Source organism: Kogia breviceps, chromosome 3 (genome assembly GCF_026419965.1).
Source record: "Kogia breviceps isolate mKogBre1 chromosome 3, mKogBre1 haplotype 1, whole genome shotgun sequence".
Classification (NCBI taxonomy): domain Eukaryota; kingdom Metazoa; phylum Chordata; class Mammalia; order Artiodactyla; family Physeteridae; genus Kogia; species Kogia breviceps.
The window spans coordinates 105666225-105692941 of NC_081312.1; the positions used below are offsets into that span (position 1 = coordinate 105666225).

General features: G+C 50.9%; 1 protein-coding gene across 5 annotated transcripts in view; it reads right to left on the bottom strand.

The window, feature by feature from the left end:
• Positions 1–499: 499 nt before the first annotated feature.
• Positions 500–26717, bottom strand: part of LOC131752016 (OTU domain-containing protein 7A) — a 382320-nt gene continuing 356102 nt past the window's right edge. For 3 of the 5 annotated variants that reach the window (XM_067029451.1, XM_059056030.2, XM_067029450.1), the window contains 5 exons: positions 23722–23849; positions 21445–21594; positions 3296–3410; positions 3037–3121; positions 500–1933 (listed from right to left, as the gene is read on the bottom strand). In XM_067029451.1, the coding sequence (XP_066885552.1) occupies positions 500–1933; positions 3037–3121; positions 3296–3410; positions 21445–21594; positions 23722–23849 (1912 nt within the window). Of the gene's footprint in view, positions 1934–3036; positions 3122–3295; positions 3411–12221; positions 12698–15088; positions 15980–21444; positions 21595–23721; positions 23850–26717 lie in introns of those variants that run through there. The other 2 variants (XM_067029453.1, XM_067029452.1) reach the window with 2 other exon arrangements.

The following is a 26717-nucleotide window of genomic DNA, read 5'->3' on the forward strand; positions in this document are numbered from 1 at the left end:
CCCGGGAGGGGCACAGGTGGGAGCCCGAGGCAGAGCCGCCACCGCGGTCCCGGGGCCGCGCAGTTTGCTTCGAAACCCTGGGTGGCAACAATCGCACGCAGGTGACCGCTACATGTTAGAGATCAGTCGCCGGGTTAGGGAAAAAAGCCAAAAAAAGAAAAAAAAAAAGGCATGTAGAACACTCCCTTCTAAAAACAAAGGGCTGCAAATTTCTTTATTTCTCTTATTGAAGAACAAAAATACCCTTGCAATGGCTATTGAGTTTCCACAGGTACGAGGCAGATGCTAGCTAGCACACCCACTTCCAACAGTATGACTTGTTTCCTATCCGTCTACTACCTGAGTGGCGTCAGTGTAGGTTCAGGCACCATTAGGAACGTTTGACCAAACATGTACACAGCACGGACAGAGGATCGCCGGCCTCCCGGTGGACCAGGGCGCGGAAGAGACACCAACAGCGTGGAGAGGACAGCCCAGCCGGCGGGGCCGCGGCGCGCGCTCAGGGCCGGGCCGCGCGCGCCTCGCGCCGCCGCCGCAGCTCCTCGCGGTAGCAGTACGAGCAGTAGTGCTCGGTCTCCGCGCGTCCGTAGAACGCGCAGTTCTCGCGCTGACAGCGCCGCTGCGCCGGCCCCGCGCCGGGGCAGCCCCGGCCGCCCTCACCGTTCGATCGCGCGGCCGGCGCGTCCGCGTCGGCAAACTCCAGGCCGTCGCGCGCCGCGCCGAAGCCGTTGGTGTAGGTCTGCGACTTGGGCTCGGCCGCGCCCACCGCCCCCGCCGCGCCTGGCAGGGTTATTGGGACGGCGCGCGCCAGCGACTCGACCGTGTTGACGGTGCGCAGGGCAGCGGCGCGCGCCGGGCTGTAGCTCTGCGACGACAGCGAGCGGTTCTGCTGCGGGTAAGTGGCGCACGGCCGCAGCGCGCCCACGGCCGGGGCGCACGCCTCGTCCCGCGAGCCCGCCGCCTGCACGTGGATGACGCTCTGGCGCCCCGGCGCCGGGGGGCTGCGGCCCGGCAGCGGTCCGCTGGCACCTGCGCGTCGCGCGCCGCCGCCGGGGCCCGGGGAGGCTGCGCCGCCCGCCGCTGCCCGCGCCGCCCGCGCGCCCGCCGCCGGCCCGGGGCTCGGGCGCTCCTTGAGCTTGAGCACCAGCTGCGTGGGAGGCCCAGCCGTCGGGCCCGGCGAGGCGCGCTCGGAGCCCGGCGCGCCCTCGGCCTCTGGCCTGCGCGGCGGCCGCTTGGCCGTGGAGGCGGCGGCGGCGGCGTCGCGGCGCCGCTGCTCCTGCTCGGCGCTGAAGCGCTCCTGCGCGCTGGTCAGGTAATAGCCGATCATCTCCTCGTGGAACTGGTGCCGGTGACTGGTGAGCAGCAGGCCGGCGAATATGAACTTGCGCTCGCCCTGCATGGCGGCGCGCAGTATGTTGAGGCTCAGCTTTACGTCCGTGCTGTACTTCCAGGCGTCGCCGCGGGGCCCGCCGCCCTTGTCGGCCGGCGACGTGCCCGCCGTCTTGTCCGTGGGCGACGGCGTGGTCTTCTCCGAGGGCGACGTGCTCGCCGAGGCGCCCGACTCCTCCTTGCTGCCCTTGCGCGCCTTGGCCTTCTTCTCCTTGCCGCGCTCAGGCGGGTCGCCGTGCTTGCCGTTGGCGGAGTTGGCGCGGCTCATCTTGCCGTGCACCAGGCCGCCCAGGCCGCCCATGTTCTTCTTCAGCTTGATGCCCAGCGTCTTGCTGAAGCTGCCCAGCTTGTTGGCCACAGAGTCCGCGCGGGTCTTGTCCTTGTCCTTGCGCTGCTTCTCCTTCTCCTTGTCTTTGCCATTCTTGCCGTTATTGCTGTTGGAGTTGCTGCACACCGAGTCGCGGTCCGAGTCCAGCGAGTCGGGCAGGGACTGCACGTCCTCCCCAGCCGAGGCCGTCGGGGACTCCGGCTGCGCCAGAGGGGCCTGCAGGGGAGAGGGAGGGCAGGGAAGGGAGGAGGTTAGAGATCAGTTGGTCCCACACGGCCGGTGGAGGCAGACCCCGCCGCCGCGGTGTGGCTTCCAGTCTCACTGCCCCAAACCCGAGTTGTGTCCTAGCCTGAGAGTCTCCTGATTCTCGATCTAGAGCTGCTGCCTTCACAGCCCTCGTGGGGGCGAGAAAAGAACACCCACAGCCACGTCATGACATATTCCAGGCAGCTGGACTCTGGAGCCAGACTGCCACCGACCGTCACTCGTGTCATCAGTAACATGGGGTATCGGGACCTGCCTCGGGGAGCCCTGTGAAGTTTAGATACACGTAAACGCTGGAGTACAAAGCACTGAGCAGTGCCAGTTTGTCCTGGGTACTGTGTGCCGGGCACTGCCCTCCTTGCTTTCCTCATAAAACTTAAAACATATTCGTTACGAGCCCCACTTTATGGGTAAGTAAATTTATGTCTGGGGAGGACCAATTATTTGTAATCTTTTTTTTTTTTTTTTTTTTTTAACAAATCCCTTTTCCTGGGACTTCACTAATGAGATCACAGAAACATCCGTCAGATACTTAAAGCGAATCCCTCTTAGCATCTGGAGGCAGGGCCAGCATGGGTCCTCCCTGGGGAAGGGGGCCAAGTGGGGCGCTAGCCCCCGTTCTCACAGCCCTCCCCTCCTGGAGGGGAGAAAAAGAGAGGAGAGAAGAGGAAAAGGAGAGGGTGCCGAGAAATCGCGCCCTCGGTTCCCTGCGTTTTCCAAGGACCCACACACCGTTTTATAGTTAATTCCGCTCCGTGGCAGCACATCGTGTTCCGATCTCGGCAAGAGAGAGTTTTGTGTTGTGAGTTGCCTACGGTTTGTTTTCTGAGTGGGCGTGTTTATTCCTGTCCCTCTGGAGAGAGTAAGGGGACAAAACCTCGCCAAGCCGGAGCGCGCGCCTACGTCCAGACTCGCAGACACGCGCACAGAGGCTCGCGTTGCAGCCGAGCAGGGGCGGCGGGGCCGCGGGGCCGCGGGCAGGGCTGGGATGCACTTGGCCTGCTCGCCCCGGGCCGAGTGCGCCTGCCGTCCGTCCCGGCGCGCGCCAGGCTCACCCGGGTCTCAGAGGGGATCCGGATCCACGTCACATTCATGTAGCTGTGCAGAAGGTTCAGCTTGGCTTCTAGCGACAGGATCAGGCTATCGAGAGAGGAACACCGAGTGAGATGCGCCCCAGCTCACCCGCGCGCACCCCGCCTGCGCAGCTAGCCAGCCCCCGAGGAGCAGGGGCGCCGTGCCCAGCCCCTCCCCGGGAAGCCCGGAGACAGCCCGCCCGTAGGGCGCCAGGGGAGGGTACACAGAGTAGGGTCTTACTGGGCCAGCCGGGCGTTATCATTGTCGTCTTTCCCCCACTCCCAGTCCTTCCCGGGGTCCACCGCAAAGTGTAGAGGCAACAGCTTGTGCTCTGAATCCGTCAGGGGGATCACGGCTGGAACGCAAAAGAGAGACCCATGCCAGGTGGCCCGGGGTCGGGGACGGGAGGCTCGAAGTCCCCGTGACCCCCAAGTAAGACAGGAAAAGGCCACCGAGACCAGGTGTCTCCATGATTGAGGAAACCGAATGGGGAGGTGTACACAGGACCTCTACGCCAGGAGGGGTGTTAAGGCCGGAGGTTTGAAACGCACCACGAACAGTTTAAAAAGTTTCCACTTTATTGTGGACGCTGAAGAGCAGTTGGAGACCTGGGCTTGACCTGGGTCAAAAGGCAGGTGCCATCCTTGGGCAGCAGACAAAAAACAGCTATTACTGCTTCTGTGGTTTCTAACGAAGGCCCCAGGCCAGAGAGCGCACTGAGCAAGGTCACCCGGGAGGGGGCTTGGGGCCAGGACCGCCCATTTCCTCCCAGAGAAGCGGAGCGAGGGCTGCCTGCCCATCTGCTCGTTCGTGAGTTCATACAGCACGTCTGTGTTGCTGCGGGACCCACGGACCCTGTGGCCCCTGCCACAGGGAGCTCACATCCTGTCCCGGGGACAGGATGAACAGGTGACACACAGCTCAGCTGTCAGGTGGTGATAGCGACCTGAGGGTGAACAGCAGGCCGAGGGAGCTTTGGCAAGCTTTTCTAGGCCCGACCAGTTAGCCTTCGCGTAGGTGGACAAGGCAGGGAGGAGAGACGGGCTCCTCACTGCACCCAGGGATGGATTCATCAAAACACATCCCTGCCCTGGGGGAACCTGGGCCCTCCTCAGAAAGGCTGGGCTGGAGGCTGCTGTTTACAGGTTTGTCTGAGATCTGCTGGGAGCTTCTGGGCCTGGTGGGATCAGCTCCCTAGTGACGTGCTTACTCTTGTTGTCAGGGGTAGAAAGAATGTGGGGAGAGAATGGGAGCCATCCCATTTCTGCCCTCTGGGCAGCAGCCTTGCATGGGGACTGCACTAAGCTCCCCTGCAGGCCTCACCTGAGCATCAGGCCCCAGCAGAGTAGCACAGCCTGGGGCTCCCCCAGGCCAGCTGCTATGTTTGCTGCAGCTGGGCTCTGTGCCAGTGGCTGGTGGAGAGAGCACTGGGTGCTGCCCTGAGTGCTGCCTGGGGAGCCAGCCTGCCCAAACGCTGGGGCTGGTACGTGTGGGTGCAGGGCCTGGTGCACCTTCAGGTGTGACACTCAGACCCTGCTGCGGCCTCCACAGGGAGCTCTTGCCTCCGCTGTCCCACTGGCTTAGGAGGCAGGTGTGGCCGGGCCCCCTTCTAGAGGGGGAAGTGGGCTAGGAGCTGAAAGCTCATGGATGGGGGTCTCCCTGTTTCAGGCTTATCCTTGCCCATTCAGGCCCTGGAGCACCTCTCTTCTCCTATGCTGGCGGCCAGATGTTGCCTGTGCCTGACTGAACACATGGGGCCTCCCACATGCTGCTTTCCTTTGGCACCAAGAGCCCCATCTTTGGGGACACTGAGCCCCCAGGCACCACTATAGGATGCAGGAGGCCTTGCTCCTTCCTGGGGTTTACCCTACCTTCTCCTTACTCCCCCCCCCACCACCACCCCCGCCATGCTGGTCATGAATCTGGTGTCATTTCCCCAAGATTCATGACAAGGGAGTCATGGCAAAAACAGAAAAGACAAATCAATAAACAATAAATACATAAAATCTACGATTGAATACCATTTCAAAATAAACTTGCAACCTTTTTTTCTTTTCCCTTTGAAAAAACTCTCTTCTATCTTTTAACCTGGAAACATATAGGCATCATCTCAAACTAGCCTGGACAAAGGATAACCGAAGCAGCAACCAATTTTCAGTACTTATTTTCCAAAAAAGAGTGGAGACCTCTGGTTCCTGTTTGGGATGTAAAAAGCCAAAGGAGCAATGTCTCACCAGTATAATAACAACAAGCTAGACAAACTGCAGATTCACAACTTTCCTTTAACCCGTCTGAGAGCTGAAGTCACAGGCAACTGGCTAGCCACAGGTGGAAAGACAGGTGCTTTTGAGGAGGAATGGACATGAGCTTAATTGGACCCCACTAAGCTGGACCCCACTAAGAAGAATTCAGCTAAAATTGTTAACAAGTTGGTAAAGGAAGGGTGTAGCCTAGTGAAAGAATATAGAACCTTGGGGGCCACAGACATAAGGGAAATTCACAAGCACTTGTAGGCCCCTTTCCATGGGACCTGACCTGGTGCTCACAAAAAGACTGGCCGGAATTCTGAGAAAGTGTCCTTCACGGACCTTTCCCATCTACTAAGGAAGGAACTGCGGAGAGCAGGGCAACACATACTGTTGGTCTTAGGGCACTGGGCCTTTCCAGTCACTCCCTCCAGCCAGATCCAGGGACACAGCACCACCTACGATAGAGGCTTAATCAGAACAACAGAAACATTACCCTGCTGGGCTCTGCCTCCTGCACCCAGGCTAACAAGCTGTGAGTAATAGCAATCTACTGCTAGAAAAGGGGCAAGAATATGAAGAGAGACCCTCACTGAGGTGAGGCTCAGCACAAAGGTATAGCAGACAATGAGAAATACCAGCCCCACCGTAAACACAAGATATAACTAGAAGAATTTGAAGGCTGGATAACCAGGGCAGCATCAGATCCTGATTAGGCTGATCCAAACCCCATGCAGCAAAAGGGGAGGAATCAAAACGATATACCTTAGTCTTTATTGCTCTACTCAGGATGGCTAGCTTTCAACAAAACATTTTTGGCATAAGAAAAGACAGGAGAAAACCAACACATTGACAAGAGACAAGACAGGTGACAGAACAAGACAGAGGTATCGAAACTATAGGACGTGATTTAAAATAACTGATTAGGGACTTCCCTGGTGGTCCAGTGGTTAAGACTTTGCCTTCCAATGCAGGGGGTGCGGGTTTGATCCCTGGTCAGGGAGCTAAGATCCCACATGCCTTGTGTCCAAAAAACCAAAACATAAAATAGAAGCAATATTGTAACAAATTTAATAAAGATTAAAAAAATAAAACAACTGATTAATAAGTTGAAGGCTGTAATAGAAAAAGTAGATACCATGCAGAATTTGATGGTTAATTTCAGCAGAGAGTAAGAAAGAGTCAAATTGAAATGCTAGAAATAAAAAAACACAGTAATAGAAGTAAAGAATGACTTTGAGGGGCTGATCAGTAGACTACACACCTGAGGAAAGAATCTGTGAACAGTAAGATAGGTCAATAGACATTAATCAGATTGAAACAGAAAGAGAAAAAAAGGGGGAGGGTTGCAGAACAGAATACCCAAGATCGGCAGGGCAGTATCAGATAGCACCAGATCTGTGTAAGTGTAATCCCAGAAGGAAAAGAGAGACAGAAAAAAGAAGAAGAGATATTTAAATAAATAATGGCTGACATTATTTATCTAAATATTTCCAAAATGAATGACAAACTCTACCACAGATCAAAGAGGCTAAGAAAAAAACAAGCAGGAAAAACAAGAGCAACAAATCTGTATACATAGTATATTCAGACTGCTAAAAACCAAAGTCAGAAAATCTTGAAGGCAGCAGGGGAAGGAGACACATTACATAGAGAGAAACAATTCTAAGGATCACAGCAGACCTCTCATGATAAAACAGGTAAGACAGAAGACAATGGAGTTATATCTTTAAAGTGCTGGATGAAAATACCCTGCTAATCCAGAATTCTATACACAGCAAAAATATCTCTGAACCATGAAGGAGAACTTTCTCAGACAAAAATGAGAAAACTCATCCTCTGAATACCTGCACTAAGAAATGTTAAATGAAATTCTTTAAGGGGAAGAATATGTTCCCAGTAGAAACTTGGATTTACACAAAGAAATGAAAAGTGATGGAAATAGAATAAATGAATTTGAAAAAAAATTCAGCTTTCTTCTTTTTAATTACTCTAAGAGAGAAGTAAGGCAAAGAGAGCAGTCGTGTATTACGTGTTAACAGCACATGTAAAAGTAAAGAGCTTGATAATAATAGCCCAGAGGATGGGAGGGAGGGGTTGGGAATACATTGTCATGAGATCTGTATACAACACATGAAGTAGAATGTTACTTGAAAACAGAGTCTCAGTAATTAAAGATGTTCACTGTAAACCCTAGGGAAATCACTAATAATTAAAAATACAGGTATAATAGTAAATCAACAGTGGAGATAAGTGGAACCATTAAGAAGCTCAATTAACACCAATGAAAGTAGCGAAAGATCCTTAAAAAACTAAAAGTAGAACTATTGGGTTGGCCAAAATGTTCGTTTGGGTTTTTCCAGAAGATGTTTGGAAAAACCCAAACAAACGTTTTGGCCAACTCAATACCATATGATCCAGCAATCCCACTCCTGGGCATATATCCGGAGAAAACCGTAATTCAAAAAGATACATGCATCTCAATGTTCATAGCAGCACTATTTGCAATAGCCAACACACAGAAGCAATCAAAATGTCTATCAACAGAAAAATGGATAAAGAAGATATGGTACATATATACAATGGAATATTAGCCATAAAAAAGAACTAAATAATGCCATTTGCAGCAATGTGATGGACCTAGAGATTGTCATGCTGAGTGAAGTAAGTCAGACAGAGAAAGACAAATACCATGTGATATCACTTATATGTGAAATCTAAAAAAAGGGTACAAATGAACTTATGCACAAAACAGAAATAGAGTTACAGATGTAGAAAACAAATCTGTGGTTACCAGGGGGTAAGGGCAGGGGAGGGATAAATTGGGAGATTGGGATTGACATATACCCACTACTATATATAAAGTAGATAACTAATAAGGACCTACTGTACACCATAGGGAACTCTACTCAATACTCTGTAATGGCTTATATGAGAAAAGAATCTAAAGAGTGGATATATGTATATGTATAACTGATTCACTTTGCTGTACATCTGAACCTAACACAACATTGTAAGCCAACTATACTCCAATAAAAATTAAATAAAAAAGTAAGAAAAAGGAGACAGGGAAAGAGAAAAAAAGACCAAAAAACAGATGGAACAAATAGAAAAAAGCTACCATTAAATGTAAGTAGTTAAAATGTACCAATTAATAAATGACATTGTCAGATTGGATATAAAGCAAAACTCAAGTATATACTGACTGTAAGAAATCCATTTTAAATATGAAGACATACATAGGTTAAAAGATACTAATAAAAAAAAAAAAACTGGAGTGACTCCAGTGCAAGGCCTGTTACCAAAGATATAGAAGAACATTACAATTCTCCATGAAGCTATCACAATCCTACATGTGTGCATGGGCTTCAGAGTACATGAAGCAAATACAGAAATGAAAGGAGAAAGACACATTCATTATGGATGGAGACTGCCACTTTTCCCTTAGGAAACGACAGAACAATTAGACAGAAAATCAGCAAAGATATAGAAAACTGATCTGTCATCAGAGACCTTGAATTAATGGACATTTATGGAACCCAACAACAGCAGAACATGCATTCTTTTCAAGACTCCATGGAATATTCACCAAGGTGGAACATATTCTTAGCCAACCTTCACAGATTTAAAAGAATAGAAATCTTAAAAAGTTTGTTCTCAGACCATAACTAAATAAAACTATGTACCCATAACCAAGAAAGATATTTGGAGAATCCTCAACTATTCGCAATTTAAACAGTGTGCTTCTAAACAATCCTATCGGCCCGTAATCCCTGTCCACTGCTGTGATGGTTAATGTTATGTATCAACTTGCCTGGGCTAGGGGATGTCCAGAGAGCTGGTACACGTAATGTCTGGGTGTGTCTGGGAGGTGGTCCTGGTAAAGATTAGCATTGGAATTGATAGACTGGGTACAGAGAACTGCCCTCACCAACGTGGGCAGGCAGCATCCATTCCATGGAGGGCTCGAATAGCACAAAAGAGCCAAGGAAGGAGGAATTTGCTCTCTTTGTTTGAGCTGGGACATTGATCTTCTCCTGACCTCAGACATCCGTGCTACTGGTTCTTGGGTGTTTGGACTCAGACTGAATTACACCACTGGCTTTCCTTGTTCTTCAGCTTGCAGTCAGCAGATGGTAGAACTTGGCCTCCATAATTAATGTGAACAAATTCCTATAATAAATCTCCTCTTATGTATATATCTGTATGTATCCCATAGGTTCTGTTTCTCTGGAGATCCCTGACTAACAGAACCACTAATCTGTTTCCATCTCTATAACTTTGTCATTTCAAGAATGTTATAGATCTAGAATCATACAGAATGCAGTCTTTTGGGGATTGGTTTTTTCCCTTCAGCATAATTCCCTTGAGATCCACCCAAGTAATTGCATGAGTCATAGTCATTCATTTTTATGAATGAAGCCTGCGTGCAGCAACGAAGACCCAATGCAGCCAAAAATAAATGAATTAAAAAAATAAATTTATATTAAAAAAACCCAACTCTTCACCTACCTCTAGGTCCATAGTTGTGCATTTTACATTTACTTTATGGTTAATTTTTGTATAAATGAGGCTTGGGTTTAAGTTTTTTTTTTTTTTTTTTTTTTGCTTATGGATGTCCAATCACTTCATCACCATTTTTTGAAAAGACTATCCATCCTCTATTGAATTTTTTTGTTTCTCTGTCAAAATCATATTTTGTGGGGTTATTCCTGGGTTCCATATTCTGTTCCATTGATCTCTGTGTCTAACTCTCCGTCAATACCAGGTACTGTGTCAGGAGCTCTATATTCATTACTTACAAGTCTTACACCAGCTACAGGATTTTTGCTCCCATTTTACAGAAGAGGAAGTGAAACTCTGGTACATAAGTGACTCCAAGCCAAAGCTGGAGCTGTGATTGAAAAGCAGGTCTGCCTTACTCCGCGATGTATACTTTGTCTTCCACTACTGTGTCACCCTGCCTTGTTTTGAATTATCTGATATTAGTAGATCATGAGCATCTAATCTCATTCATTCATTCATTTATTCATTCAACATTTAATTGCCTCCCAGGTGTCTTGGTGCTGGAGACACAAAGATGAGAAAGACAGGACATCTGGCTTCAAGACACCCAGGATCTGGCCAGTGAAGAACAGGAGCCTCTGAAATGTGGTTCCTTCTTGTCATCCTTCTCCTCTCCCTGCTCCCACCCCCATGGTGGCCTTGGCTCTGGCTCACCAGTGCCTGAGAACAACCTCCAGTGGGCCTGACGTAGAGTCCCTGGCTGGGCAAGAACCTTGCATCCTTGTGCCTCTGGGAAAAATCAGACTTGCTTTATGAGGCTTTGCTTCATGAGACCTCGAGGTGCAAAGCAATGGCAGCCCTGTCCCCTCCACAAACGCAAGGAAAGTGGTGAGTTCCTGCTCGATAAGCTGCCCATGGCCTAACGCTCCAGACCACCCACTAGGCTCTGATCGGGATGCTTTCTTTCCCACAGACCCTTTCCCCAGAAAAACGTCCCTAGAGACAATTCTCTGAGTGGACTTAGGTTAACAGGAAGCCGGCCATTTCTTCTGAATACATGTCCTCTCATGCATCAGACGCAGGCCTGGGGGATGGTGTTGAGGGGGGCTTCTCGGACAGCAGAAGCAGGCTGTCATGCTGGCTGACCAAGAGGTTCCCTCCCCATGTCCAGGGGGCAGGACAGGTGCCTGGGGCTTTGTTTCCCTTCTCTTCTGCAGGAGGATTGATGAAGGCCATGTCCTGTTCTGACACCACCCATCAGAAGTCTGCAGGTCCACAGGGAGCCTGGGGCAGCCTGAGGGAGAGACGGCACTTCATTTGGAGATGGGGGCTGGGCTGATTCAGGAGTCGGGGAGATGGCGGCTGGGGGTGCTCCTGGGGCCACTCTTTCTGTGGCTTAGACACCTTGGGGAGGCCTGGGGGAGCCTGTGTCTGTGCCTCCTGCTCCCTCATCTCTCCAGGCCCCAATTTCCTCGCGAAAGACCCTTGGTCAGTTCTTTCCGTGTAGCGGAGCACAGCTGGCATCCCTCTGGAACTGAGTCTCAGGCTCCAGAGCTGATGGTCCTTGGTGTGACGCAGGTGTTGGTGGACAACTGGACTCTTGGGCATTTGATCAGCAAGACCCAGCTCTCTGAATTCGCGTCCTCCTGCAAGGCCAGGACAGAGCTCACGGCCTTGAAGTTCCACACATGGTTCCTGGTCACGTAGGGGCCCTTCGAGATATTCTTGGGTCAAGAACCAACAATGTTAAAGATGACACCCCTCGTCTGGTCCCCGGGCCCTGGGGTGCAGGGTCTGAGCTAAGAGTTTGGATGCCCCCAGAGACTCCTCCTCTTCTCCAACAGTGAGGGGCCTTTGTGAGTGTGGCCCAGGCCTCCAGGGGCCACGCTCGAGGCTACAGCAGGAGCAGCAAAGGAACGGGGCGAGCGTTCCAGCAAGGCTGCCTGCAGACCACGCGAGGAGGCCAGTTGGCTTTGTACGCCCACGCCGAGTGTGTCTTTTAGTGGCAAACTGCAAGCCTAGAAAGTGGCTGAAGTGGAAGGAGGCTGATTGCAAAGACAATGCAGGGAATGTGCATTTTTAAGGCACTTTCTGGTTTCTACAAGCCTTCTTGCTACATGAGTTCATCTGATTCTTATAATGTCCAGTAACAGGTGGGTTGGTACGTAATTCCTCCATTATTGTATTCAGTCAGGTCCACAGGTGGGCCAGTTTGATTAGAATATGATAAAGAAGTGATTTTTAAGTAAAAATCACTTTATTTTAGATAGCTATATTAACAAAATTATATTATGAAATCCATTTAAATGGAATATTTAATAATATTCGTAGCCTGTTAAGACCAATTTCTACTTAATAGGAGATAGGTGCTGTTTATTATAAATCAATCCTGTAAGAAAAAGCACAGTTTGTTGTCAAATAGACTGGAAATGAAATGTCACATTATATATGGTTCAGGAAATCATAAAATATAGATTGGCATTTAATTTAACTATGATCTGTGCATAAAATACAGATTGAAGACAGAGTTCATGTTCTGTAGTGTGGGGTTATTCTGTTTGGCTCCACAAAATTCCCAAATTGCTCAGTTTTGTAAACGCGGGGTGTTGTTTCTAAGTGGCAAGAGATAAAGTTTCAGGCTGCTCTTGCAAAAATTTTTTTTTCAAATATCATATTTTGGGTGTGTTGAGTCTGTTTCCAGTAAATAAACTACAAACTCTGGTGTGATCATCCGTGGATGTCGGTCTCAGCCTTCAGAGCTGTCTGACAGCTGCGTGGGCATCACTGTCCAGGCCCCTTGTTCACATCAGCATCCCCTCCTCCGTCTGTGACCAGTTGGCTCTTTAGAGGCTGCAGAACGCGGCTCTCTGGGTCACCTGAGCGGGAACCCCTAGGGAAGGCACAGGGACACCGTGAGGGCACCCTGACCCCCATGTGGCCCCTGGATGTGCCCTAGAGGCTCTCAGGCTGTTTGCATTTAGGAGGAAAAACTATTGAAATAATTACTATACATATATATATATATATAGAATAGAAACAGATGGTATTAACATCTCCCAGGAAGCGAGGCACCCCTCCCTTACCTTCTCCCATCCTGAAGGTCCCTAAGTCACCAGGTGTGAGTTGCTGTTATATCCCAAGGAAACTTTGGCTTGGGTACCACTTCCCGGACCTTGTCTCTAGGAGATGCCTGTTCCCCACTTATCACCCTCTTTGGCCAAGTCTCCTTTTTGGAAGTCTCACCATCCACGCTACTAACCTGCCCTAGTGACCCTTCACTGGCTGTGACCATTCCCTGGGGATGGCCCTCCTTCCTCAGTGTCCTCCTCTGTCAAGTGGGCACAGAACATGCAGAGGGTCAAGTGTTGCCCTTGGAAAGGACCTAGACCAGGCCTGCACACAGGAAGTGCCTGCAAATACTGGCGTGACTGTGGAGTGCAGACTCAGTCCAGGTCTGAGTTTTGCAGAGCCATCTGAGGACGTGGCACAGGGAGGCCACGGGCACCAAGCTGTGGGCATGGGAGGATCCTTCCTGTAAGCTGCAGAACTAGGGTCCAGGTGTCCTGGGGGCAAAGGACTAACATCCTCCCCGTGGAGAAAGCAGGGGACCATCAGTCATCTGTGGAAGTTACCACGAAAGTACGGGTAACTGTTATTTACAAAAAGTCCCAAAATGCGCTGGCAAAGCCTTGCCCACTCAGCTTGCCCATACCTGACCAATCCCTCCAGCCCAAGCCTGCCCACTGCAAGCAAGCCCTGCCTTCTCTCCACGGCCACCCCAGCCTGCAGGACACAGTGGGGTTCTTCCTAGAAGCCGGCCAATCTCAGCAGCGGCAGGTGAGGGGCGGCGGGGGAGGCAGAAAGGGCTGTAAGGGAGCAGTGGGTTCTTTCCCAACATAGTTTCAACACAGGGAAGGACGAGAGGTTTAAAGGACACCTTATGGAATTTTTAAGCCACCAGGAGCTTGGACACATTCAGATGAGATGCACTGGGCCAAGCAGAAGGAAGGGAGTGGCAGGAAGAAGGCAGTTCCATGTCACATTCTACAACACGTTTTGTCTCGTCCTGAGGCTCCCAGAACATCGTTCCTCAGACGCAAGAACAAGACAGCTGCTCTCTCTGGGCCTGTGATGACTGTACCTGTCAGCCTCCATCCCAGGGTGCTGGGAGGCCCGGGGTGGGGGGCACCCTCCACAAGGTGTCCTTTGCTTGGGGCAGGGTGATGGCTCTGCTTGGCAGTGGGGGACCAGCAGGTGCCCTGGACCTTGATGCTCTGTGTCCCACACCCCTGCCTCCTCCCCAGGCTCCGAGACCACAGGCCTGGTGGCTCGGTCCTGAGCCTGGGCCTAGCTGTGGTCTGAGAGTCTCTTATCTTGGCTTCAGAGAATGATGCCCAGTTCCATCCAAAACCTGGTGTTACTGTACTTTCTTAGTCCCTCTCCTAGCTGAGCTGAGGGCACAGCTCAGGGACTGAGCTGAGGGACTCTTGTTTTCTTGTCTGCTGCACTGAAGGAGGGCTGCAGGCAAGAGAACCGATGGGGCCAGCAGGTACATGACAAAGAGCCCCACAGCCCCCCGGTCCTCCTTCCTAAGGCCTCCCCTTGAGGATACCAGTCCCTGAGTTTGGGGCACCTGGTAGCAGAGCTTGTTATGCCACTTATGAGCTGTCTCTGGGGCCCAGCTCACCTGGTGAGGCTCAGCTCCGCTCAGACCCATGCCTGAGGCCTGGCTGACCCTGGGAAGGAAGGAATTCAACTCCAAGCTCTTACCATGCCAGGTGTGGGCTGTCCGGTACTGTCACTGTCACAGTGTGCTATCACAGTGAATACTTTTTGAAGGAACCTCCCCGTGGCTCAGACCTGTGCGGGTGTACACAGGAGAGCTGGAGCCCACCCACAGCCTGTCCCCTGGACCACGGGCCAGCTGCTCATCCCCAGTCCCAGACCTTGCTCTCAGAGCAGCTGGCGCCCACGGCAGGCTTTGGGGGCTCTCGACCATGCATACACTGGTCCTGCTCTTTGTTCTGCTGGACCTCCCAGTGGGACCACCCCTTCCCCTGGAGAGGAGTTGTGAGACTAGCCACGTTCCAAACATCTGCTGGGACCTGGATCTACAGAGCTTGCAGAATATTACTTTGTAAAAAATCCACCACCTGCTACAACAGGTCCCAGGACCCCCACGCATGAGCTGCTGAGGGGTGGGGAGCTCACACACTCTGACCAGGCCCCTCATGGATCTGAACGCAGCATCCGCTGGTCAAGAAGGTGACAATGATGAACTGAGCCAGAAATAATGAGAAACATGGCAGGTTCTCATTCATTCCCATGGGCTTCAATAACCTGGTATTCTCATTCGTCTGAATTGGTTTGCTCTGGCGGCCATAACAGTGGAACACAGAGTGAAGGGCTTAAAGAGCAGACATTTATTCTCTTACAGTCTGGAGGCTGGAAGTCCAAGGACAAAGTGTCAGCAGAGTTGTTTCTTTTTGAGGCCTCTCTCCTTGGCTTGCAGGTGACTGTCTTCTGTGTCCTCCTGCAGTCTCCTCTCCGTGTGTGGCTGTGTCCTAACCTCCTCTTCTTATAAGACCACCAGTCACAGTGGATGGGGGTCCACCCTAATCACCTCATTGTATTTTAATTACTCCTCTGAAAATCCCATCTCCAAATACAGTCGCAGCCTGAGGCCTGGGGGTTAGCTCTTCAACACATGAATTCAGCCCTTACCAACACCTCTCCCTTCATGACAAGCCAAGGTACCTGAACTCAGAAAAAGGTCCCGTCGCTAGTTCACCAAGGAAACGCAGGATCTCGCCTGATACTTTCCTCCTTTTTATGTTTCCAAGGTGGTGGACCTGAGCTTCCTGCAGAGCTGATGAGGGAGGCTTTCCCCGAGCATCATTATGAATTCATGGACCGCAGCAACTTCATCATGTTTCTACTTCCAGTGATGATCCTCACTGTCCCTCTTGTCCTGTGGGAGCCTCGTCCATCAGCCCAGAAGCCCTTCTGACACTACCCTCGCAGTCTTTGAAGATGCCTTGTTTCTTCCAGGACAAGATGCGATAGGATCTTTGTGTATACTTCCTGCCCCAGATCTGGCCATGCTCTTAGACACCAGAGTTTGGGGGCAAACAGGACCTGCTTGCAGCAGGGAATGGCAGTAGGGGCTTGCCTGGAACAGGGTGAGGAGGCTGCAGGCGGGATGGAGGGGCCTGGTTATCTCCAACATTCCTGAAACGCCCCACCTGCCCCGGGGGTGCCTGCCAGCCCCACAATGTTGAGTGTGGTGTGTGTGACAACCAGCCCTCTTCCTGTCTGAGCCATGTCGAGTTGGGTTTTGGTGACCTGTGGTTGAAGGGGCTCTAACCTGCAACCAGGAAGCCGTGTGAACGGATGGAAGCCCCGCACGGCAGGGAAGGGCAGGAAGGAAGAGGATGGTTTCCCACTACCTTTCACTGAGCATCCTTGGCCCTCGTAGGCAAGGATGCTATGGGGGTGGTGACCTTAGTGTCTGTAAAGAGCTTCCTGGGAGGCTCCCTGGGGGCAGAGTGCAATGCAGCTTGAAGGCACAGAGCTGGAGACTTTCTGGAAGGCAGAGTGAAAAGCCCCGGGCCAGGCCGAGGTCTCAGTTCAGCAGGGTCAGAAGGCTCCTGCCCGCTTTGGGGTGGGGGGGTCCTAGCACAGAACCAGGGCTCTAGGAGAGAAAGCCTCTGAGGATGAAACTTCCTGGTGGCATTTAGATGTGTGTGTGGGGGGGTGTGCCACAGGAACATGCCATCAAGTAAGCCGCATGGCGCCACGTCTGTCTCTCAGCAGGACCGCCCCCGCCCCTGCTCTTCCTCCTGTGGGGGCGTGGCAACGGCCAGGACCGCAAAGCGCATGCGCCACCCTCACCCGGGCTTCCACGGGCGGTACAAGGCGGCCCTGGGAGCAAGGCTGCTTCTCACTCGGCGTTGAAAGAGAATGGATTTTCTCCTAAGGAGCACCGCACTGACATCCTCACGCATCACCGCTTTTTAGGGGATTGAGAGCCTGACAGCCAACGTGGTTTATTTCCAGATGAGGACCCTAGTTGGTAAAGAGCTCATTTTTGCCCTTTTGCCCTTCCCCAGATGAGTGGTCATTGCTGGTGAAATAGGAGAGTCAACTGCCTGGAAACATCACATCCCCTCCCTGATTCAGAGCTGGGTCACTGAACCCCCACCCACCACCTCACCCCCTTCTTCCTCCACTGCACTCGCTTCTCAGGCTGCTCTGAAGCCGGAAAACTGCAAGTATGGAGCTCAGCCTTAGTAAGATGCCAGCATGAGTCCTGAGGGAAGGTGTTCTTCCCAACTGAAATGACAGGGTTTCAAGAAGAGAGGCATTTGGTCCAGCCTGGAATATGGATGTGACGCCTGGAGCTGCAGCACCTATTCTATGACCATAAGGCTGAAACCACACGATAAGGATGGTGGAGCAGGGAGAGGCTGGAGCCTGAGTACCTGAGAATGTCCAGAGCTGATGCAGCAGCCCTGGACCACCTACCTCAGGACTCCCTGTTAGAGAAGCAGCAGCAGCAGCCATTTTCTCCTTTGAGCCCCTTGCAGCCCAATGCTATTCTGAACTATCTTTTTTGGGGGGCTAATATCATGGCCTTCTGTGGTTGCTTCCATTTTCTTGGCATCATAAAGGCTGAGAAGAGAGGCTGAGTCTGTTCCCTGAGCAGGTTTCTGATGTCTTCTCAGCTTCTCCCCACCATCCTCAACCACTGGGTAACAATGGCAGAATTGCTAGGATCTGGTATCTGCAGAAAGCCCCCGACAGCCTCTACCGTCGGGCTGGAAGGTAGGACAGTGCCCCACAGGAACCCTGGGGTAGGCTTCCTCTGGTGACGGCACCCCGGACAATGTCTGCTCTGTTCCTCCTGCCCATGGCAGGTCGTTTCAGGGAGATGCTGGGCACTAATGGTGGCCAGGAAGGGAGCCAGTCAAGGCCTTTAGGTTTATCTTTGAAGCAACATTTAAGGATCAGGGGACAGGCCTGGCTTTGGGACAGGCAATGTCATTCCCAGCGATGACTGAGGACTTCAATGTGTGGAAATGACCATGGTGGTCACTTCATAATTAAGTGGTGATGTCCTTAAATGTGTCAAATGAAAAGAGACCAAATGGGAGAGTGGGCGGAAAGGAAAAGAAAGGGCAGAGGACAGGGGAGGGGGGAGGGAATGAGGGTGAGGAAGGGGAGGAGAAAGCATTCATTTCCAGGGAGATGGGTGTTATTGTATCGGCAACAGATAAGGGGACAGGCTGGGAGGGCACATGGCGCCCGTCGGGCCACGCAGTGAGGACACAGCAGTACCCAGGCCAATGCCGTCATGCTCCTATGACGTGTGCTTGCTGGGCCACACCAGCAACATGCCAGCCACCTACCAGCAACATCCCTGCATCAGCCGAGCACTTCTGCTCAGGTCTATCTGTCTGTTCTTCCCAATTAGAATAATTGCTCCCCTGCTGAATGGAGCTCGTGCCTTCTTGGGAAACATGCTGCCTTGTAAAGGCTTGATGTGGCTTGATGGGGTTGCCTGTCTCCTCTACAAGGTGGTAAGGGCCCCAAGGCAAGGACACTGTCATCTTTGGGTCCCCAAACCTGGATGCAACAGGTGCTTCACTGAATGGGCCCTCGGCCCCTCAGATACTGCATGCAGGACCACTGGACTTCAGGCCAGTGGGAGGAGCAGGAAGCAGGGTTGCACCTACCAGCACCCACCTGCTCAGTGAGGGTGGCACAGGGGATGTGTTGGTAGCAATACTTAAAGCCTCAAAGTCTGCAGAGCATTTGTATTCTTTCCCAATGTGTGAGGGCCTAACATGTAGCACAGAGGTTACCCAGCCAGTGGGAGCCGCTTACACGTGCTTTGCTTCTGCTTGTGCAATGGTCGTGAGGACTGAACGGGTCAACGTGCAGCCCTGCACATTGGTCACGTGAGGGCTGTGGAGGCAGGGACCACACTGCTATTAGAAGCAAGCCAGCAGGTGGAGCTGCGGGAGCCTACGACACAGCCGCTCAGAACCCACACTGGGACCAGAATCCATTTATGGGAAAAACAAGTCTTTAGAGGTGAAACCACCTGCACCTCTGCAACGCTCCCTTGCTAGGCAGTAACCCCTCCACATTTGTCCTTTTATTGAAGAGCACCTTCATATTGGCCTTGAAAGCATCCATAAGCAGTATCTGGAAGGCCTGAAAGAAAGCTCAGTGCCTCTGTGAGGAGGGAGCCAGGCTCTGAAGGCCCTGCTCAGCAACTGGAGATGCCAGCCCTGGGACTTTGATCTTTCCCTGACCACAGAGTCTCTGGGAGACTGGATGAGAGGCCCCGCAGCTGGCCTGGATCCCTGGTCCTGAGAAGAGCCCTCTTTTTTAAAATTTCTAAATGAAACACAGCCAATTTTATTCAAATTCTCCAAAATTTATAATCGATATGTTAATTGTTTCCAAAATGTTTCACCTTTATATAATGGTTTTATTATTTCACCTTTCTTTTATAGTTTTTTTCATTTTTTTTCTATACAGTTCTTCTATACAAGCCAAAGTCCTGAGTTGCCCAGTTAGGAGCCTCTGACCTACTATCCTGATTAAGTTTCTTCTTAATATTCATTGCCAACATCTGGCTTCTAAATGAAAGGCTTTTGGTCTTTTTAATCATTTGCTGATAGGGTGAGGCTGCAGAGAAAGGGCCCTCCTGTCTCTCAAGAGCCACGGTGAGCTTTGAGAAGAGCTGGAAGCCGTGAGGGACGTGCCAGCTCTCACTGGCCAAAGTGCAGAGACAACAGAAGAGGCAAATGGCACCAGGCCTTAATGATGAAACATGTCTTCCTATGGCTAAAGTGAGATGTCTGTAAATAGCACAGGAAAAGGATGTGATAGTCCCCTTACAGCCAGTTGCAGCCCTGCTCCCTCTCCTTCTGGACTCATATCACCACAGGATGAGCCACTATGGATTTCCTGGGACCACATCCTATGGCAGGGACCCTGAAACTGGTTAGTCTTTCCTTCTTTTAGTATCCTGGGAGTTCTCTGTCTAACCAGACACAGAAGTGAAAAAGGAAGAGTTTCCCTTTCTTTGCTCAGTTAGTCACACATCCATCAGCAGTTAACATTCCAAACAAAATCCCACCATTTCCACAGCAGACACATAATGCATTGACTGAAGACAGGCCCCACATGAGTCTATGTGACTGGTGGTTGGAGTTGTGCAGTGCGCAGCCTGTGGGCCCAGCCTGGCAAGCCCCTCTGCAGCACTGAAATGGCTCCTGGCAGGAAACCCCCATGTAATGATTTGAGTGGAAAAATCCATCTTTTGATTCAAAAGCTTACTTTAGAGCAGAGGCTGGCAAACATTTTCCATAAAGCGCTCATTAGTAAATATTTTAGTCTTTGCAGGCCACATAGCCTCTGGGGCTGCTTCTCAATTCTGCTGTTAGGGCACAAAAGCAGTAGCCACAGATTGCACAGCTGTGGCTGTGTTCTGATAAAACTTTATTTACAAACATGCAGTGGGCTGTAATTTGCTGACTCTCTGCACTAGACGGGCTTTTAATTATTTATTTATTAATTTATTAAGTGTAAGTTTATTATTAGTCCAGAGTTTTAATATTTTGATCGTCTGGTTGGTCTAACAAAGTAGACGGCTATTAAAAATTACATCTGAGATTAATTACATCCATATAATATATGCATACATGTAAAAGGGAACCACAGTGAAAGTTATTTAAGGGTGGCTTGATTAATAATTTGCTTCTTATTTTAAATTAAAAGTTGTCTGTGACATTATTTTCTTTTTTTAAAAACTGAAGTATAATTGATTTACAATGTTGTGTTAGTTTCAGGTGTACAAGCAAAGTGATTCAGTTATATATGTATATATTCTTTTTCAGATTCTTTTTCTTTAGAGGTTATTAGGAAATATTGAGTATAGTGCTATACAGCAGTTCCTTGATTCATCTATTTTATATATAATAGTGTGTATATGTTAATCCCAAATCCTAATTTTTCCCTCCTCCCCTTTCTCCTTTGGTGATCAGAAGTTTGTTTTCTGTCTGTGAGTCTGTTTCTGTTTTGTAAATAAGTTCATTTGTATCATTTTTTTAGATTTCACATATAAGTGAAATCATATGATATTTGTCTGACTTCACTTAGTATAATAATCTAAGTTTCTTAGTATGATAATCTTTGATAACGATAATCTAAGTCCATTCCATCCATGATGCTGCAAATGGCATTATTTTCTTTCTTTTTTTTTTTTTTTTTTTTTTTTTTTTTGCGGTACGCAGGCCTCTTCCGTTGCGAAGCACAGGCTCCGTACACGCAGCCTCAGCGGCCATGGCTCACGGGCCCAGCCGCTCCGCGGCATGCGGGATCCTCCTGGACCGGGGCGCGAACCCATGTCCCCTGCATTGGCAGGCGGATTCTCAACCACTGAGCCACCAGGGAAGCCCGGCATTATTTTCAATGATACTTTTTTGCATGCGTATGGTAATTTTAGGCAAAACCTATCATTGCTGAGTGCGCTTCCCAGGGAGGGCTCCATATTCCGCCTCCTGCCCCTCCTGTCCCGCCCCTTCCCCACCTTGCACTGTTAGGTGGTGGTGGGCATACCTTGTTCTCTCTGCTGGTCTCTCTGCTCCATGGACACAAGGGCAGAGAAATGTGCTTGGTCGTAGGCAAGAACCAGAGGTGAGCAGTGGCATCTGTTGGGAGGCACCTCCAAGGGCAGGTAAATCCCTCCGAAGGGGATTGGAGCAAACGCTGCAGACACAAACAAGGGTGAGGGCATGTGGAGCTGGAGGGGGTGTAGACAGCATCCCTCACCATCCTGGGGGAGGTGACAGGGCAGAGGGAAGGGAGGGCAGGCTCAGGCTGCAGCCCCGGGTGTTGTCATCTGTCACCTATTCCACAGCAGAGAGGCCTCCACCCACCTGGCAGGAGCTCCCTGGGAGCTAGGTGATGCTTGCCACCAATGGATGAGGAAGCCCAGGCTCGCAGGGGCCAGGCCCATTAGACCCCAAGTCCTGTACCTGACCAGGGCACCCTGCTCCACCTGCCTTCTTGGGCAGAGTCCTCCTGGCTCGTTTGTCCCTGTGCCCTGTCAAGCTGCACCCTAGGAACAAGCAGGGTTGAGGGGATTCTGCTGTGACCTGCCAGGCCTGCCTGCTGCCCTGAGTCCCACCAAGGTGATCAAAACGCCCACCCCAGGTCAGCCCACCCCTGGTTAACCAGGATGTGTGCTGATGGCCACCTAGAAACCTGTGTTTTCCTGGATGTACTTATTCCTCTCTCGTGTTCACAAAAGCATCTGCATACAGAACAACATATGTGCTGCTTGAGAACTTATTTGTTCTAGGTTTTGAGAAGCTCAATGAGAGCACTCCAGGCCCAAATCCTAAGTCAGATGGGAAATGAGAGACGGGGATCAGCTCCTTTAGCAACCAGGACACAATCGTGTTCATTTCCTTACCAAAAGGGGGAAAAAGCCTAAATCCTCACTGAAATACAGTAAATACTGGAAATACCTGCCCTGACGCGGCATCTGTTTTTTAATTACCAAGAACCTTGCCTCTTGGCCTCAGACTCAGTGACTCACTGCCCTTCTGTGGAAGGAAAGGACAGTCGACGTCAGGGATGTATTTGATGAGCTCAGGATTCCTCCCCACCCTCGCTTTGTCTATATCAGTGACCATGGTTCTGCCCCCCTCTCTGCTGAGAGGCAGGGTGGGTCTGCCTTTGAGAGGGCTGCACCCTCCAGGACAGGTGCAAGGGAAGGAAGTATGGATCCAGCTCTGTGGGATCTGATGAGTACAGGGACCCCGATGGGAGGCCGGGCTCTGCACCCAGAGAGCTGCAGACCCCAGCAGGCCTGTGTCACTGGGAGTGACCAAGGTACTCCCAGCTCCCTGCCTTCTGTGGTAACCACAGCCACGAGAGGCAGGGCACTTACACTAGGGTGACCTTCCTGGTCCATCCACCATCCTGGCCCCTCCTCTGTCCCTCCTTTTGAGAGAGCATGGTGCCCGGTGGGCTCCAGCAGAAAGGCTAGAGGGAGGACACGTGTGGAGCCCTCCCTGCCTGGGTTGACCCTACTTCCTCAAGGCCTCAGCCGAAGGTGGGGGAACATTGTGTGGCCTCTCTGGGCTTCGGGCTCCTCGTCTGTAAAGCGGGAGGCAGTGTCTACACTGGGAGGTAGTGGCCTGGCCAAGGGAGAGGGTGCACGTGATGGACAGTGCAGCGGGTACTGGCCCTGGGAAACCCTCCATCCCTTCCTCCTTCTCTCCCAGCCCTGGTCCCATCACAGCCTTGTGGATGACTTTGCATTTTCTGTCTTTCTTGTTTCTTCTCTAAGACACATGTGAGGGGCAGGAGGGGACTGGAGTGGCTGAGTGGCCAAGTGGCCCTGGGATGAGGCTGGCACTGCTGGAGGGTGTGGGCAACGGGTGGGGCCCGGAGCCCCTCAGGGTTCATCCCCACCCCCACTCAGACACATTTCTCCTGCTGTGGACACACAGGGTGGATGGACGGCCAAGAGTAATCTCTCCTGGGAATTCCCTGGCTGTCCAGTGGTTAGGACTCTGCACTTTCACTGCTGAGGGCCCAAGTTCAATCCCTGGTCGGGGAACTAAGATCCCACAAGCTGTGTGGCGCAGCCAAAAAAAAAAAAAAAGATAAAAAAGAGTAATCCCTTCTCTATAGGGAGGAGCAAGAAACATGTGGAGTCGAGGAGAAACGAGGAGAAATAATAAGATCTTTGTCCAGGCAGAGTAAAGCTCTGTGTCCTTCTGGAGGCTCAGACATTATGTTGGACTGTCCCTTCCTTACTTGGGATGTTACGCTTTCTGGGTGATGAATAAAATACATCTGTTTCATTATGAGTAAACTTACCTTCCCCGCCTGAGTCCCTCAGCATCGTATCTGCTACAACGACGATGGGCCTCCTTAATATGTGGGCAAGGACGAAAACGTGGAATTCCTCCAGACTCTCGTACACGGGGTCCTCGGCGTTGTCCACGCTGGGGACACAGCGAAGCAAGCCTGTCACTGGACCGAGTCAGGACAGGGAGTAGAGGACAAAACACCTTCCCTGCGTGGCCCTTCCCTGCGTGGACCATTGCGGCCATCTGAGGCCACGCCCCCCCTCCACGCCACTCGATGTTGGCAAGCACACTGAACCCAGCTCTCCACCCTGACCCTGGGGTGGGTGGTCTCAGGAAAGAAGCCGAGGCAGAGAACCTGGCAATGTGGGCAGCCAGCTCCCTTTAAGATGCACTCTCCCTGGTGGCAGAGGCGCCCAGAGTGTGTGACAACATGGGGACTGGTTCTCTGGGCGGGTTGACGAGGATGCAGTTGAGGCAAGAGGCATGGAGGCTCCGCCTTGGGTTCATGCTCACATCCAGCAGCTTAGGCTGAAGCTTTATCCTCACAGGGGCAGGTATGCCTGGGTACATCTGATGGGCCAGTGGGTCCACTGCTACCAAGATCTGTGGGCCTTTCTAGGGGATACCCCAACTGAAGATGGTGGTAAGAAGACTGCCTTGAGTGTTAGTGGAGGGAGTGACAGAATGCCCAACCCAGGCCACTCGGACCCTCCCCAGCCACCCCCTGGCTCTTCTCCGAGGCTCAGGGGAAGAGTGGGCTCCAAAAACTGCATCACTCATGACTCTAGGACATGGGCAGAGAACTGTAGCCTTGATGTCTCTCAACAACCAGGCCAATCCAAAGGGAAGAAGCATGGAGAGGGGGAGGCCAGTGCTCTGAGGTTGATGGGGCCTCTTGGGCACTCGAATGGGGCGGGGCACCCAGAATTAACTGAGGGTGGTCTCTAAGCAGGTGGGGCAGAGTTAGCAAGTGTGGCCCTGCTTGAGAATTCTGGGGTGGGGTGGCCTGGGGAAAGGGTTCTATATATATAGCCTGCGGCCAACTGCTTGTGTGGCTTCTAAAACAAAGGCTCTGAATCCTTGGGGATGCCTCATAATCATCTGGGGCGTTTTGTTGTTATTGTACCAATAGTTTTTTCTTGTTCTTTTTTTGGTGACTCAATATACCTTATTTTAATACTTAAAAAAAATTGGCAGCACCTAAAAGCTCACAAAAAATTTGCAGAGTATAAATAATTTTTTTCCTTCTGAACCATTTGAAAGTAAATTGCCAAACTGAAATCCCATCACCCCAGCAGAACTTCGTGTGCATTTCCTGTGAGTGGGGTTACGTTCCTGCAGATGTGTTCTCCTACAGAACCATCAGAATTCGTCTAATCACGAATGCAACAATGCATCTGTCACCGTGAAAGACCCCAGTCACCATGTGCCATCTGCCCCAGTTCTGGATGGTGTACTGCATTTAGCTGTGGTGTCTCTTTAGCCGTCCTCAGTCTGGAACATTCCTCAGGGTACTTGACGTTCAAGACCTAGGTGGTTTTGAAGACCACAGGCCCAGTATTGTGTAGAATGTTCATGGTCTGGGTGTGTGTTTCCTCACAATCAGAGCAGATTGGGTTACACTGCATCCTTCTCGTGGTGTCCAGTTGGGTGGATCTCTCTCGTGGCCATTGGCCAGGCTCCCCCTTGCAGAGCTGCTCACTTCCTTTCCATAATTAATAAGCATTTTATGGGGAGGAACTTGGAATCTACAGACATAGTCCATTCCTTACCAAGCCTTGAAACATTTACTGATATCCCTCTGGATTCCAGGCTTCTATTTGATTCACTGGGTTATAATCCATCCATGTTATTATTTTGATGCTCAGATACCTGCCCTGGTCAGTGGGGCTTGTTCAAGTGGGATCTGTGTCTGTGTGACAGCCCCCGTCATTTTTTAGAGCACGTCCTTGCTTTCCAGCACAAGAAGATGGTCAAGGTTGTGATCTTAAAACGCCGCCTGCCATTTCAGTAAACAAAGGCTGTTGCAGGCATCAGCAACTACAGGTGCCCCAACGGTGAGCCCTGAGGGAACTCAAGATGGAATCAGGATGGCACCCCCTCCGCCATCTAGCAAGTCAGCTGTGGCAGCCACCCCCGACGGTGCACACTGAGGGGACTCAGGATGAGAAAACACAGGATACTGGTCCCAGAGAGCTGAGGTACATACATATTGATGGGAATGATTTCAGTGAGCCCAGACTCTTGCATCTTCCCATACACAGAAAAGCGCTAAATTCCTTAACTTGAGATGTCTGGTTTTCTTTAATTAACAGTAATCTTTGGATGTTCTGACCACCCGGTCTTTGTTACAAAAATGTCTATGTATCCTGGTTCCCCTCCTTACTTCTTTGGAGCAGTCCCTCAGAGCTACCTGACAGTCTGTGTCCCACGCTTAAGTTCTCAGTTCTGTCCATTGAATAAAACATAACTCTCAACTTTTAGGTTGTACATTTTTTTTCAGTCAACAAGATTCATCTTGTATCTCTTCTGCTTCAGCCCTGGATTCAGCCATTTCTCCTGTTTTTTTTTTTTTTTTTTTAAGATAGTGGATAATGGTGTTTAGAAGCCAAAATATGATTATTGCTGATGTCATTGCTCCTAGACTCAGTAAATAGAGCTGGGGAACGCGTGTGTGCACGCATGTGTACACACCCACACGTGTACACAGACATTTTCATCTGTCAGCTATCTATCTACACCCAGAGTTCATTCTACTTGTAAATCCTTTCCCCAAAAGTGAGTAACCTGGTTTCTACCAATCTTAAGCTATTTCCTTATTTGATCCTGGTATGTAAACAACCCCCAGCCAATGCTGCTCCCCTTCCCCTGAGTTGCCCTCTTCACTCTGTCTGGCTCTGACACCCTGGCCTTGGTCTCTGTGTCCTGCCACCCCCCACTCTGCCCACTGCAGGTGCCCACCTTGCTTTGATGAACCTATTGATTTAGGACTGAATTTTTCAG